Genomic DNA, 12,499 nt, shown 5'->3' on the forward strand with positions numbered 1-12,499 from the left:
GATTTGGTCCTAAATTTCAATTAATAACAGATGTTTCTGGTATTTGGTGGCAATTAAACAACATACCATTTATCAAAGAATGTTAATTTATCTTGGATAATTTAATCAGAGAATAACAAGACAGACAAAAGTCCACAAAAAAGGCTCTTTTAAATAGACTATAAAAAATATTTATTTCTTCCATTCATTTTGGAAGTAAATTTAACTTCTTTCAAATCGAGTAATTTCTAACAGTCCCACAGATCTTAAGTCCTTAGCTCAATGGTAGTGAAAATAACTCTGTCTGGGGCAACAGTAACTATGAAATGTGATTTCTGTCTCCTTTGACATAACTTCAAATAGTGATTGAGCCCATCACGTATAATGAAGACATTTAATGTAATAAAGTCAATTGTTGTCTTTCATCCATTGTTCAATCCACTGAACAATTTGTTCCAGATTCCTCTCCAGGTCCTCAGGAGTGTTACTGGGGAGCTGGTGGACTATCTCCTCCTTGTAGGCTTCCATGGCTTCCTCATAGATAGTCTGGAAAATCTCACACTGCACATTGTCCTGGAGTTTCTTTCCCGTGTATCCTCTGAATATGAAAGATATCAAATTAAAATCACTGCATCAGGAAACATACAGCCACACAGCATGTAAATGACTGCTGAACTGTACATAAGGCCCTTCATCACGAAGACTCAATATGCTTTTTGGGTGATTCTCTAATTAGGGGAACTTTTATCTTCCTTAGGATGATTTAAAATTATCCTTTCCCTTAAATGTTTCCTGTTTTGCTCATCCCAGATCTATATTAAAGATTTCAACTAGCCAAAAAGGCTCAAACTGAAATATCACATATGTAATGAACATACTTTTAACTGTTGTGAACACAAACCTGCTTTCAAGACGATTGTAGAGACTGGTGTTATCGGTGCGGAGGACAAAAACAATGTGAAACCAGCGTTCAGGAAAGAAATCACAGCCATGGTAATCAATAATGATGCCTCCATCTCCCATTTTGTCCTCCAGCTCATCCACAACCTAAAAAAATTAAATTGTATTTAACTTTTTTTTTTTTTTTTTTACATTAAGTGCAGTCTGTTGAATTTGCTTTTGACTGACTGGTGATCAGTGTGGTTTCAATAATTTGCTGAATACCCTTCCCTATCTAATTAAACACTCTAAAATATATTTTGTTCAAGATTGCACTGTACTATACATCATCACATTGAAGGGGAACCATTAATTAAAAAATGGCAGATAGATAAATTACAATATTACTTACCCTGTCCTCATCCAAAATAGGACACTGGTATTCTTCATCAAATCCATCGAACAACTGACCTGTAGAGACAATATTTTTTATTATTATTATTTTTTTATATACCTTTTATTTTTAAAGAACAATAACTTACCCTCCTGTGCCAAATCACCAACATTCACATAGGTTAGTCCTGTTCTCTGAGCCAGCTCTTTGCCCAGAGTGGTCTTTCCTACACCAGGGGTTCCTGCCATTTCATGAGGAAGTATATCAATGTTTAGCAATTATTATTATTATTATATTTTTATTTTTTTATTATTGCTATGCCTGCTAAATACATTCAATCTACATTTGTATGACAGGGTACAACCTAGTACATAATCGTGATGTAGATTATTTGGAAAAAATATAAAACTCGCAGTGTCAAAACAAGACTACGTTACGTTACCTGTGAGAAGGATGTTTGGTCTCTTCATGATTCTCATTGCAAGATATCACACGCGGAGATAGAGGAATTAACAACACAACTCGATTTACACTAATCTCAGCTGGATACTCGGTATCAATAAGCATAAAAAAACAAATTATATTTAAATAATCCGTTGGTTATAGCTTCTTATGTGGTTGTTTCAGCACAGACCAACATAAAAACGTGTTGAAAATTGTGGCGCGTAGTTGATGACGCTTTCAGCGTGCGCCAGCAGATGGGCGGTTCGCCACAGCTTTAAAGGGATAGTGAGCATAATGTTACTCCTTACTTGCAGTCACAAATAGTCTGCCTTTTTGTTCTACAAATGTAAGCTGTAGAAATGACCAGGGTATATGTATACTGTACTACCCTAACGGTGTGGTAGCCATGGTTTTGTTGATGCTGCCTGATAAATTGTGACTGCTAGCTTTCTTTATGTCAAGCTAAATTAACGGTCAGTAGCGAACTTGCAGGACTAATATATTTCAAGTATAGGTCTCTGCAGGAAAGTAATGGGAGTTACGAGATCAAGGTGTTTTTACACCATGATACCTGATTGGTTAATGTAATAGTGACGTTAGGTTTAGTGGTGGGGTTGGGTAAGGGGGATCATTTAGATTGCATGATTCAGAAAAACCCAACAGTTTGAAAACACCCACATGGTGATAAACGCCCACTTTTGCTCTGCAGAGACCTAAGTCTCATATGTTTGGACAAAATGCCGGATAATACTTTTATTAAATGAGGGGATTACTGGGGTGAGAGTTAATTCTGGTAGCGTGCAGCTGTTTTTAATGCTAATAGAATATAACTTTCTGTTTGCTTCACTTGTAATATACGTTAGACAATTACACTAATCTTTACTACTGTGCATATCTTGTAAGCTTGCAGAGGTGAGTCCCAACTTTGTCTTTTTATAGTAAATGATTTGGTTTTCATCTTCTGAATGGGACGTCAGAATTGATGATGTCAGAGCTGTCTTTGGGAGGAAAGCAATCCTCTGAAAAAGTATGTAACGTTAAAGTCTTTGAAAGTACATTTTTCAGATCGTCATGTGAGATCGATGATACACGATATTATCGTGAGAGCCACTATGGATGTTATTGTTTTGTCTTTACTTTATTTGTAACGCCATGGAAGAGTTAATTTCTCATGCATGAGAAGAGCGCGTTATCGTGTAGCAGCCATTAAATTTCTATCTCTTTATGACTTTTTCAAGTGTGTTTTGATTAATTTGATTAAAAAACTACAGTAAATTAGATTTCATAGAGTAGGGCTGAGTACTCCAGTCTTGGTCATACAAACTATTTCACCCTGAGAAAGATTGTGCCCCTAAGAACACATCTGTTGGTTACTTAACATTTTCATATTGCTCTTGTTATTTCAATCTACAAGCATTTCCACTTAAATGCTTTTTTTTCTGACAGGCCGAATTTTATAGTCCACAGAAAGAAAGTTGAAGAAGTTGAAAGCTGGTTGAGAGTTAATTTGGACAAATCAAAAAAGGTCTGACAAGTATGTTGTGTGATGTATGTTTATTTAATCATTTGGGAATTGTTTTACACTCTTTGCTTTATTTTTGGTTTTGTCTCCACAGGGTGGCGCCATTCTGTTGCTCACTGGCCCCTCAGGATGTGGGAAGACAGCAACTGTTCAAGTCCTTGCCAAGGACTTGGGTTTTCAGATCCAAGAGTGGTCAAATCCCTCCACCACCTCTCAATACAAAACAGAGGATTTGTACACACAAAGCTTTGATCCAAGTCAGAAGTCTTCTTCTTACTAGTCGTGACTGATGTTCAGATAGTGACACTGTATGTAATACGTATGTAATATCTAGCGAATGATAAGTTATATCTTGGCGTCTGCGTATTTTATTAAATGTTCTTGTTCGCTTGTTTATCTGACCTTTTTATTTGAACAGATTCAAGGTTTAACAGTTTCCATGGCAGCTCACAAACAGGGTTATTCCAAGAGTTTCTGTTACGAGCCAACAAATACAACCGTCTACAAATGAGTGGAGAAAAAGTGACTGAAGACAGGAAAATAATTCTTATAGAGGTGCTGCACAGAACTACGCTTCAATAATATTACTGATGTGGAAAAATACAGAAACTTTAAACTTTAAAGAGAAAGTGTTGGGCGAGTTAAAAAGCAACTGATGAAAAAGGCAATGAGAAGAGAAATTGAACATAATGTTAAATTAACATTGAGATGCTGAGTGACACTTTCCCATTATTTTTTGTTTTATCTCAGGAATATCCAAACCAGTTCTTTAGGCAACCAGGTTGCTTACATGACATAGTGTCACTTGTATCTTGTATACCAGAGTCCTTGTTTTTGCTTTGTTCATTCAAGCAATTTGTTAAGACGGGCCGGTGCCCACTGGTCCTGATTGTGTCTGATCGTCTCAGCGGGGACAATAACTCCAGACTTCTCTTCAAAGATGTTCTGCATGAACTTGAAATTCATAACATTAGGTACAAAAATGAAATTTTCCAGAAATCTTTAACAACTTGCAGTTTTCTTCATTTACTGGTGAGCAAATAGTTACTGAACACATTTATGTAATGTATCATTTAGAAATATTTAATTAGAAAATAGAGAAGAAAAAAGTATTCTTGTATGTAAACTGTAATTATGCAATCATTCCTGTCAATTCTCAGACAGTTGTCTGGAGAGAAGACTCTGGGCTTCCAAGAAAGGCAAACCTGCATCAAAACCCAGCGAAAGGGCAAAGGGGAGGAGCAAGTCTTCAAAATCAACAGACACGCAGGATGAAAGTCCAGCTTTTGGAGGGAAAGATGCTTCACTTTTCCTGTTCAGAGCTTTAGGGAAAATCCTCAACTGCAAACGTAAGTCGTTTTCAACTCTCATTTTTTTTATCTTTCTAGACAAAATGTTTTTTTTTTCTTGTTACTGTTATGTATTGTACATCATGAACTGTGTGTAAATTCATTCATATTTATACCAATGGATATCGTGTGATTTCCAGGTGAAAGCTATGAAAACACTCAAGCACCCAAGCTTCCTTCACATTTAACAGATCATCAAAGGGACAAACTACTTGTTGATCCAGAAGTAAATATTAATTAATAATGTAAATTACACAATGAAAATCATTTAAGCTGCTTTAATGTTCTAACAATCTTTTGATTATAATATTTTCCCTCAGCTTGTCATTGAGCGTTCCCATATGTCTGGTGAATTCTTCAACCTCTACCTGCACCAGATCTACCCGGACTTCTTTTCGGATGTAGAGGATATAGCACGAGCCAGCGAGTACCTCTCTGATGCAGACTTCCTGACAGCAGAGTGGAGCGTGAGTGCAAATGCTGGTGACTTCCATAATAACACACATAGTGATATGCAGGGTTACTCAGATTGTACTGCAGATATAACATTTGATTCCCGAGCACTGTCATCATGTAGTACCTTAGCAACAACTTTATTTTGTTGTCATGGTGTTCATCTTTTCACAGTCAAGGTCGACCATGTTGGAATATGGCTCATCGGTGGCCACTAGAGGCCTTATGCACTCAAACTCTTCTCGAGCACAAGCCAGCAGCCAGTCCACTGTTGGATTCAGGCCTTTTCATAAACCACATTGGCAACACATAAACAAGATGGTATATATATATATTTTTTTACTTTATCAACATCTTTGTGTTGTACTTGAATTATTCAGCATTTAGAGTAATTGATAATTTATTATGCTTATATATTTTAACTAATACTATCGAGAGAATTTCCTGACTGCTCAGTCGCTCTTCTTAAATTTCTGCCTTACTCCTGTGAGCCTCCTGACAGAACTGGTGCCTTATCTTGCAAAGCTCACCAACCCAATGAGAAATAAAGGTGAACATGTGACCTTAGTATCTACAAATTATACAAATATATATATATGCATGCTATAATCTTTCAACTTTAATTTTTATTATTTTCCTTCCTCCTACAAAGGTATGCAAGACTAAAAATATGGTTAAAAATGAATGGTGCACTTCTTCTCATGCATAATTCAGCTTTGTCTTTTTGTTCTATTTAATATATTTTTTTATCTGTCTCATATCAGCTCAAATAGCCTTCATTCAGAATGTTGGCCATCTTTCTCAAAAGAGGCTTCCTGGAAGGTGAGGTATATCAAACTATTGTTGCATTTGAAAGATTTCTGAAATGGTTTAATAAATGTCTTTATTTTCAGGCTGAGACTTGAAGCACTTAATGACAAAGACCTTGGCGTTCTGGATGCTGACAGTGAACATGAAGATTCTTCTACTGCTCAGTCCCTTGACCCAGAATCTGCACGAGGAAATGCCACAACTGAGCCCAGCTTGCCAAATAGCCAGGATCCTTCTGGGGAACTTTCTGGCAGCCAGCTTCAGCCCACAACCCTTTTGAATGAGGAAGACCTGTTAATTGAGGAATATGACAGTGATTGACTGTTCACATGGACATGTTTAATATCACTTGCCCAGATGCAGTTGTTGTACTGTTAGGTTATAGTTTTTTGCTTTGTTTTTTAAAGATGCTAGTTATTAGTAGATATTTATGTGCTTCACACACTATGTAGAAAATTGTTCATATGTTCTTACTTGTATTGAAATGTACTTGTTCTGTACATAGTTTCAGTGTTTTTTTTCTTCTTCAAAGGATATTAATGAAAATATCTCTAAAAAATGGAACATAGTATGACAATTTAAAGCCATGAATAAAGTTTTATGTTGTCATGGTGAAACATAATGCTCTTGGACTGAGAAGTAGACAACCTACACTTACACAAAGTAGTGACTGCAATAAATCAGTGTTTGCAACTTTAATGGATGTTTTGTTATTTATTTATTGGGAAAAATCTATGAATCTATATTTGTTACTGTCGCTGGGGGACTGAAGATACAACAGGGAGCCTGTGGAAAGGTACATGTCATATATTTGTTATTGTTTGTGTTTTCAAATAGACCGTGTATATTTTAGATGTACAGTATAAATGTGGTTAAAGTTGTACTCAATGTACAACTAAATCTTTTAATTTAATTTCATATATTGCTCATCTGTCCCATTTCATTTCTTGGATAAGACTAGACAATCGTCCAGATGGAAGCTCAAAAGTGGAAAGGAAAATACTATTAGCTTTTATGATGGATTTTGATGCAGGTTATTATTATTGCTAATACCTCACTGGGGATCCGTGGGACTGTAACGCTCGAAAACCTCCGCCATATGGCGATATTTCATGATCTATATAATAGTGTGTTCTGTAATCAAGTTGGGTCAGACTCGGACACCTCCCTTCATGAAGTTTCACTTCGTCAAAGTGAGAGGAAAGTCTTGAAGTAGAATTTCGCCCTTGTTCTTGTTAGCGAAATACAAATTCCTCCCCTCACGGACAGGTTTTCGTAAAGGTATGTAATGGTTATATTTTGTAGTGACTAACCTTATTAGTCTAACTCTCAAGGAACGATAAAAGTTTCGTTTTGCTTTGGCCAGTATGCTAAATTATCGAGCTCGATTTAACCTTTCCATGTCTCCTGTTTTGACTGTCAAACATGATATTTACATAGATTTCAGTTTTATTGTCTTTAAACATGCGTAGTACTTAACATGACTGATGTATTTCTTTGTCTTTATTCACTCAGACGATTTCCTTCTTTCTTTTTCTTTTTCTTTTTTTTTTTTTTAGTTTATCGTGATGCAAGGTGAGAGTTCATGCCCTCAGTGCCCCACAGAAGATGACATGAGAGAGGGGGATCTAGGTGATGGCATGGGGGCCAGATCCAGAGGACATCATGACCATCTCCCACAGATGAAGAGCAGGGGGAAGTTTCTAGACTTCATGTCTCAGTCGCTACCATTCAAAGGGGGCAGCGAGAGAAGCAATGGGCCCTTCTCTTGGACATCATGCAGAGCCATGTATGCTGTTTTTAGGGAAGAACTGGAAGCTGAACGAGCCGCACGGTGGGAGAAAAGACAGTCGGGTTAGTTTTCTGGACTGGCATCTAAAGTCATTTAAAACATTCAAACCTCTTTGATTCTTTCATGGGCACAGACCAGACTAAGCTATACTGTATCTAGCTTATGATAAAAGTGAGTTCAGTTTTAAAGCTATTATAAAGAGGATAACTTCCTGGTAATATCCCACTCCAAACACTTAATCCTCTGTTGATTTGCGGTGTTTGTTGAAGTCAACACCTGCTATTTTTTTATCAGGGAGGGAACTTTGTGTACTCCCTTGAGTAATTCTATACTTAAACAAATATTCCACAATAGAACCACACTGCTACCAGGATATGATGTGTTGACAATCCTAGAAAACCATGTGCTAACACTGCTTTTTAAATGTAACTGCATTCTTTTGTAGAAAGCTCTTCTGAAGACACAAGTGAAGAGCTGCAGAGAAGACTACAGGAGGTCACAGAGGTAAACGTACTGAAAACCAAATGTGATAAAATATCAATCAAAATATATCTCACACAATAGAGCTGCAGAAAAGTAGCAGCCCTGTGAGTTTTGAATGGAGTAAATAAAAGATACACATCTTCACGCGTGAACATGTCTAAGGTGTATGGAAATCTTCACTTTGTATCAGGAAGTGGAGCTGTTACGCACAGAACTGGAGGTCACTCATCGCCACCTGGAGGGAAAACATGAGGCTCTTAGGATCTTGCAAGGACAGGTACTTCAAAATATGATTGTATCATTATTAGGTCTTATTAGGTCATTTATGAAGTGGTTTACAGCCCTGTGCTACATTTGTCCCTGAAGGCAATCTTGGACAAAGCAACTTGTCATACCAAAATATTGCTTCAGAAGAGTGAAGAGAGCAACAAAGCCCTAGAAAAGGTAGGACTCATACAACAATTAAACTGCTTTTAATCTTTTTATAATTCAAACTTATTCCTGAAAATATGATCTCATTCCAGTGAATTATTTTCCACACAGGAGGTTAATGCATTGCAATGGGAGATCACTTTTAACAAGGTGCAGTTCAAGAATGTGGAAAACTCATGGAGTTTAAAGTATGAGAGGTATACCCATGCAAAAAGACACTATTAAAGTTGGCATGATTAGAAAACTGGTGACAGAGAGAAGACTTCTCTTGATACAGAAGAAGATTTGCTGCTACTTCAGTTTTATTGCGACTTTAAAAATCATCATAATGATATTTGCAATCATTTTGCATTGCACATTTGCAGAGCATTTTAATTAAGAATTTATCTTTTTTTAATAATATGCCCAATAAGACTCGAGCTATGTATTGAGGAAGTAAATAGAGCCCATTTTAAATTCATGTCTCTTTAAAAATACCCACATCTCACTGGTTCATTTCATTACCACTTCAGGGTGCTGGCAGAAAATGAAGTCCTAAAGAAAGCACTAGAGGAGAAACTGAGAGAACATCAGGAGCAAATGACAGAGAATGCCTGTAGGTCACAACGTAGTTCTTACTTTTATTTCAGGACCCAATTGCTGTTTTTTTTCCCAGTGCATATTTATGCATTTTGTGTCTTAGCCCTGAGCCAAAAATGTCTGGAGCTTTTGTCAATGCTCAGTGCTAAGGAAAGAAGGGACTACCAGAGGACCCAGCCTCCCTGCAGCCGGAGAACAGACGGTTCAGCGCTAGAGGTAATGTTGGTGGATTGTAGTCTGTTTTAAATAGCTTTGTTCTGTAGTAAACAGCTCTCTATCCTCTTATCTCTCAGTTAGCGGTGTATGGGGCATGTCAGTGTAACTCTAATGGGGGCGAGCCATGCTCTTGTGCTAGAAGTGCTGCTGCAAGTCGCAAACAGGTTCTCCAGCTCAAGCAAGAGGTGCTTGTCTTCATTTATCAATACTTCTGTTTCATTACCTTGCAAATTAACCCTCATATTTAGCCAGTGCATGTATTAAATCCATTACAGTGCTGGCTTTGCTAATTTGTCCTTGAGGGTCTTGTAACACAATGTATTTGTCTGCATTAGCTGGAGGAACAGCAGAAGAGGAAGGAGGAGGCATACGTCATGATGGATGCTTTCCGCATTGCTTTTGAGCAGCAGTTGAGGAGAGTCGGTGAGAACGTGCTCCGGCAGGCTGAGACCGCAAGACACCAGTCGCACTACCAAAGGCATGAGAGAGGTAAAGTGTTGCTATGCTGGATAGCTAAAACTGAGAAAAAAATCATGCAGTGTATTATGTCAATTTCATTAAAAATGTTCACAGACATCTCCAAGATTTAGTTTAACTATTTAACTGTCACCCCATCCCGTATACGGGACGCCTACATTTACTTCTCTATATTACAATTAAATATAATCTAATCTTGACAAACTATATATCGTTGGAAAGGTCTAAAACTCCCAAATATATATTTTACCAGTCTTTTTTGTAAAAAATTATGAAGGAAAAGTAATAGATTAATTTATGATAAGCATGCACCCTCAAAAATATAGATTATAACAGGAGTTCTGACCTTTGTTAAAAAAAGACTTCTTCATTGCATTTTTCTCTATCACATTTTAGAAATTATCAGAAATTATATATCAACTGAAAACTTAAAATCTCAAAGTTCATCCTTTAAAACTCATTTTAAAATCAGACATTGCATTACCATGTAAATGGTACATTAATATCATGTTACTAAATGTTTTCATTCATGAATTATAAAAATGTAAGTTTGGATCGTGCACTATAAAGTCTATGTTCAAAAACGTGTGTCACAGTTATTAAAAAGAATGTAAAATCACCCATAAAATCTGACAACAATGGTATCGTAAATAATGCTTTAATGGTATTATAATGTCTTTATATACCATTATAATTAAAGTTTCTATCAGTTTTTTATTTTTTTGTATTACTTATAGATATTTTATTATTATTTTTTAACAAGTTTGATTTATTTTTATATCAGTTGTAGTTATAGTTCAGTATTAGTTTTGATTTGGATTATTTTACAGTGCAACTCTTCAAGTAATTAAATTGATTAATTACTAATTTAATATTATTTATTATTTTAAAGGGAAACAGGGGTCTCTCAGTGTAGGTGAAAGGCTGAAAAAATTTCTGCCCATAACAAGTGAAGGAAAGATATCAGCCAATTCAGATGAAACACTGCATATGCTGCTTGATCTGGTCAGTATACTTATAATTATATGTTGATTTTATTTTGATTTTATATACTTTTCTATATACTTTAACACTACATTTGGCTTGACTTTTTGATTGTCTTCCCTCTTAAGTTAAAAGACAAAGAGGAAGCCTTGGCACATCAGAGGAAGGTGAGCTACATGTTGGCACAAAACACTAAGGATTTAGAAAAACGTCTCCATATGCAGCTAGAGGAGCTGGACCTTTCACACATAGACAATAAAACAAAAACAGAGGCATCTGAGGAGAGTGAATGGAGCAGAGGAAGAGACCGTAGATGCTCTGCAGATCTCACTGTACCTGACAGCCCTGCAGATGATGATGAGCAGACCTCCAAACCAAATCAGCCTTCCACTGAAATTAGAGAAGCTAAACCTGACAATAAAGATGTTTAAAAGAACGAGACAAGAATTAAGTTTCATGTTGTATTACTTCAAAAGACAAATACCTGCAAAATTTTCATATTATGTGCCATTACCTAGGAAACCAGAACATCAGGTAACCCAGAATACGCAGAATAACTGAACTGAAAATACCCTCGATTCTAACCACAAGCGCTCAATGAAGTTGATAGGATCTAATATACATTATGCACAAAACTTAATTCTAAAATTTTTACATTTATGTGTTTGACCAGCCAACAAATTTCATGGTACTCCTAGGGAATTCTGGGAATGCTCTGTAAGTTCTAAAGTTATACTGTTTCTTTATATACAGACATACATACTTGTATGTGTTTTTGTAAAAAAAAAAAATAATAATGTATATATTTCTCGGTAATATAATAATTTTTTCATATACTATTTTTGTGTTTTTATAAAACATGTATTATTATTAATATATATAAATAATTAATTAATACTACGAATAACCAAACATTTGACTGGTACTGTACATTTCGTAGTGAAAGCGAGCTTTCGAAAGTGCGAACATGGACTGAATAACTTCATATCCCATAATGCTTCACGCTACCGGTTTCCGTAATGTTTAAAAGTATTAGCTGTCATAATGTAAATGTTATGTTCAAAAAAGTATATTACTTATAACAATATATGGGTTTAATTAAACATGAATTGTAGTGTTTCAACTTATGCACAACAGTTATCTTATCACAACAGCCTATTTGGTCGTTTGCTACCTCAAACTACAATCACTGTCAAACACCAAAGGTAAGAAAGCTAAGTTTCTAGCTGTCCAATCAGATACTGGCATTGCATTGGTCCAGATTAAAAATAATCATTTGTCCAAGTTAATTTTTTCAGTCACTCAGACAAATGAAGGGGAAGTATGGGCTTTATTTGTACCATGAAAAATCATAGATAGAAGGAATTAAATAAAGACAATGTTATTTGTGCTTTGGATCATTTCACATTTTCATATTAAGATGCCAAATTTAAAGCATTATTCATATGTTTTTATTCACTGGTGAAGTTGATTGTGTTCTGCCTTGGTGTCAGCCTTGTAACTGAGATTGTGTTTAACATCTCACCTTCTCTCTCTCAGGTACAGCCTGACTGTTTGGACAGGCAAACATGATGTTCTTATATCGGAGGATCTGTTGCTTTACAGGCAAAACTTCAGCAAAACTAGGATTTAAAGCAATTGCACTTAGACTGATATTGTTTTTGAGATAATAAAACACACACATACAGTAAAACAAGTTGCGTCCC

The 12,499-nt window shown here is 36.0% G+C and overlaps 2 protein-coding genes and 1 pseudogene across 2 annotated transcripts; 2 read left to right on the forward strand and 1 right to left on the reverse strand.

Moving 5' to 3' along the window:
• Nucleotides 1-82: 82 nt before the first annotated feature.
• LOC128010458 (adenylate kinase isoenzyme 6) lies at nucleotides 83-1,941 on the reverse strand. The gene is made up of 5 exons (XM_052593019.1): nucleotides 1,695-1,941; nucleotides 1,401-1,493; nucleotides 1,271-1,329; nucleotides 881-1,026; nucleotides 83-577 (listed from the first exon to the last, which is right to left on the reverse strand). Exons 1-5 carry the CDS (start codon nucleotides 1,729-1,731, stop codon nucleotides 388-390), a joined length of 525 nt encoding a protein of 174 aa, XP_052448979.1. The 5' UTR covers nucleotides 1,732-1,941; the 3' UTR covers nucleotides 83-387.
• A 1,136-nt stretch (nucleotides 1,942-3,077) lies between these two features.
• LOC128014989 (cell cycle checkpoint protein RAD17-like) lies at nucleotides 3,078-6,529 on the forward strand (annotated as a pseudogene).
• Nucleotides 6,530-6,655: 126 nt separating this feature from the next.
• Nucleotides 6,656-11,240, forward strand: LOC128010442 (coiled-coil domain-containing protein 125-like). Its single transcript, XM_052593018.1, has 12 exons — nucleotides 6,656-7,111; nucleotides 7,390-7,684; nucleotides 8,068-8,126; nucleotides 8,296-8,382; nucleotides 8,472-8,549; nucleotides 8,649-8,734; nucleotides 9,050-9,132; nucleotides 9,220-9,332; nucleotides 9,410-9,517; nucleotides 9,668-9,821; nucleotides 10,702-10,814; nucleotides 10,922-11,240. Exons 2-12 carry the CDS (start codon nucleotides 7,399-7,401, stop codon nucleotides 11,222-11,224), a joined length of 1,470 nt encoding a protein of 489 aa, XP_052448978.1. The 5' UTR covers nucleotides 6,656-7,111; nucleotides 7,390-7,398; the 3' UTR covers nucleotides 11,225-11,240.
• The last annotated feature ends 1,259 nt before the right edge of the window (nucleotides 11,241-12,499 follow it).

Source organism: Carassius gibelio, chromosome A5 (genome assembly GCF_023724105.1).
Source record: "Carassius gibelio isolate Cgi1373 ecotype wild population from Czech Republic chromosome A5, carGib1.2-hapl.c, whole genome shotgun sequence".
NCBI classification, from domain to species: Eukaryota; Metazoa; Chordata; class Actinopteri; order Cypriniformes; family Cyprinidae; genus Carassius; species Carassius gibelio.

Bases quoted from the DNA above. Each gene is read 5' to 3' on its own strand.
- LOC128010458 (XM_052593019.1), bottom strand. From the start codon at position 1,731: ATGAGAATCATGAAGAGACCAAACATCCTTCTCACAG. The intron at 1,494-1,694 runs GTAACGTAACGT...ATGAAATGGCAG, and splicing joins ACCAAACATCCTTCTCACAG to GAACCCCTGGTGTAGGAAAG. The intron at 1,027-1,270 runs GTAAGTAATATT...TAATTTTTTTAG, and splicing joins CTATTTTGGATGAGGACAGG to GTTGTGGATGAGCTGGAGGA.
- LOC128010442 (XM_052593018.1), top strand. From the start codon at position 7,399: ATGCAAGGTGAGAGTTCATGCCCTCAGTGCCCCACAGAAGATGACATG. The intron at 9,333-9,409 runs GTAATGTTGGTG...CTTATCTCTCAG, and splicing joins CAGACGGTTCAGCGCTAGAG to TTAGCGGTGTATGGGGCATG. The intron at 9,518-9,667 runs GTGCTTGTCTTC...TGTCTGCATTAG, and splicing joins TTCTCCAGCTCAAGCAAGAG to CTGGAGGAACAGCAGAAGAG.